The sequence below is a fragment of the Merops nubicus genome, unplaced genomic scaffold, assembly GCF_000691845.1.
Source record: "Merops nubicus isolate BGI_N331 unplaced genomic scaffold, ASM69184v1 scaffold21166, whole genome shotgun sequence".
NCBI classification, from domain to species: Eukaryota; Metazoa; Chordata; class Aves; order Coraciiformes; family Meropidae; genus Merops; species Merops nubicus.
Genome location: NW_008613198.1, coordinates 1 through 310, shown reverse-complemented (window position 1 = coordinate 310; position 310 = coordinate 1). Strand labels below are relative to the sequence as shown.

Sequence of the window (310 nt, the reverse complement as noted above, 5' to 3'; positions counted from 1 at the left end):
TGCCCCCAGCCTTGCAAGGGCCTTCCGTGCAGCCGAGACTTAAACACGCTCCCCCCCCAAAAAAAACCCCAAGCAATCCTCCAGCAACGCCTAAACAAGGATTCTGCCCAGCCCGGCCTCGTGCTGGCTCCACCACCCTTACCTCCTGGCGAGGAGCTGCGACCTGGTGCCCGCCGGCGAGACGAGGCTGATGTGGAGGTCCCCGCGGCGCGGGTGGGAGATGCTGAGCCGCAGCACCACGTGCTCCAGGACCAGGACGTGCTGGTCGCGGTGCTCGGCGCAGGCGGTGCTGAGGGTGCTGGTGCGCAGC

The 310-nt window shown here is 67.4% G+C and overlaps 1 protein-coding gene across 1 annotated transcript in view; it reads right to left on the bottom strand.

The window, feature by feature from the left end:
- Window positions 1-306, bottom strand: part of LOC103774431 (proprotein convertase subtilisin/kexin type 6-like) — a gene marked incomplete at its 5' end in the record, with an annotated part of 10,210 nt that extends 9,904 nt beyond the window's left edge. The window contains one exon of the mRNA XM_008941836.1: window positions 143-306. Coding sequence (XP_008940084.1) covers window positions 143-306 — 164 coding nt within the window. The remainder of the gene's footprint in view (window positions 1-142) is intronic.
- Between the last annotated feature and the right edge of the window lie 4 nt (window positions 307-310).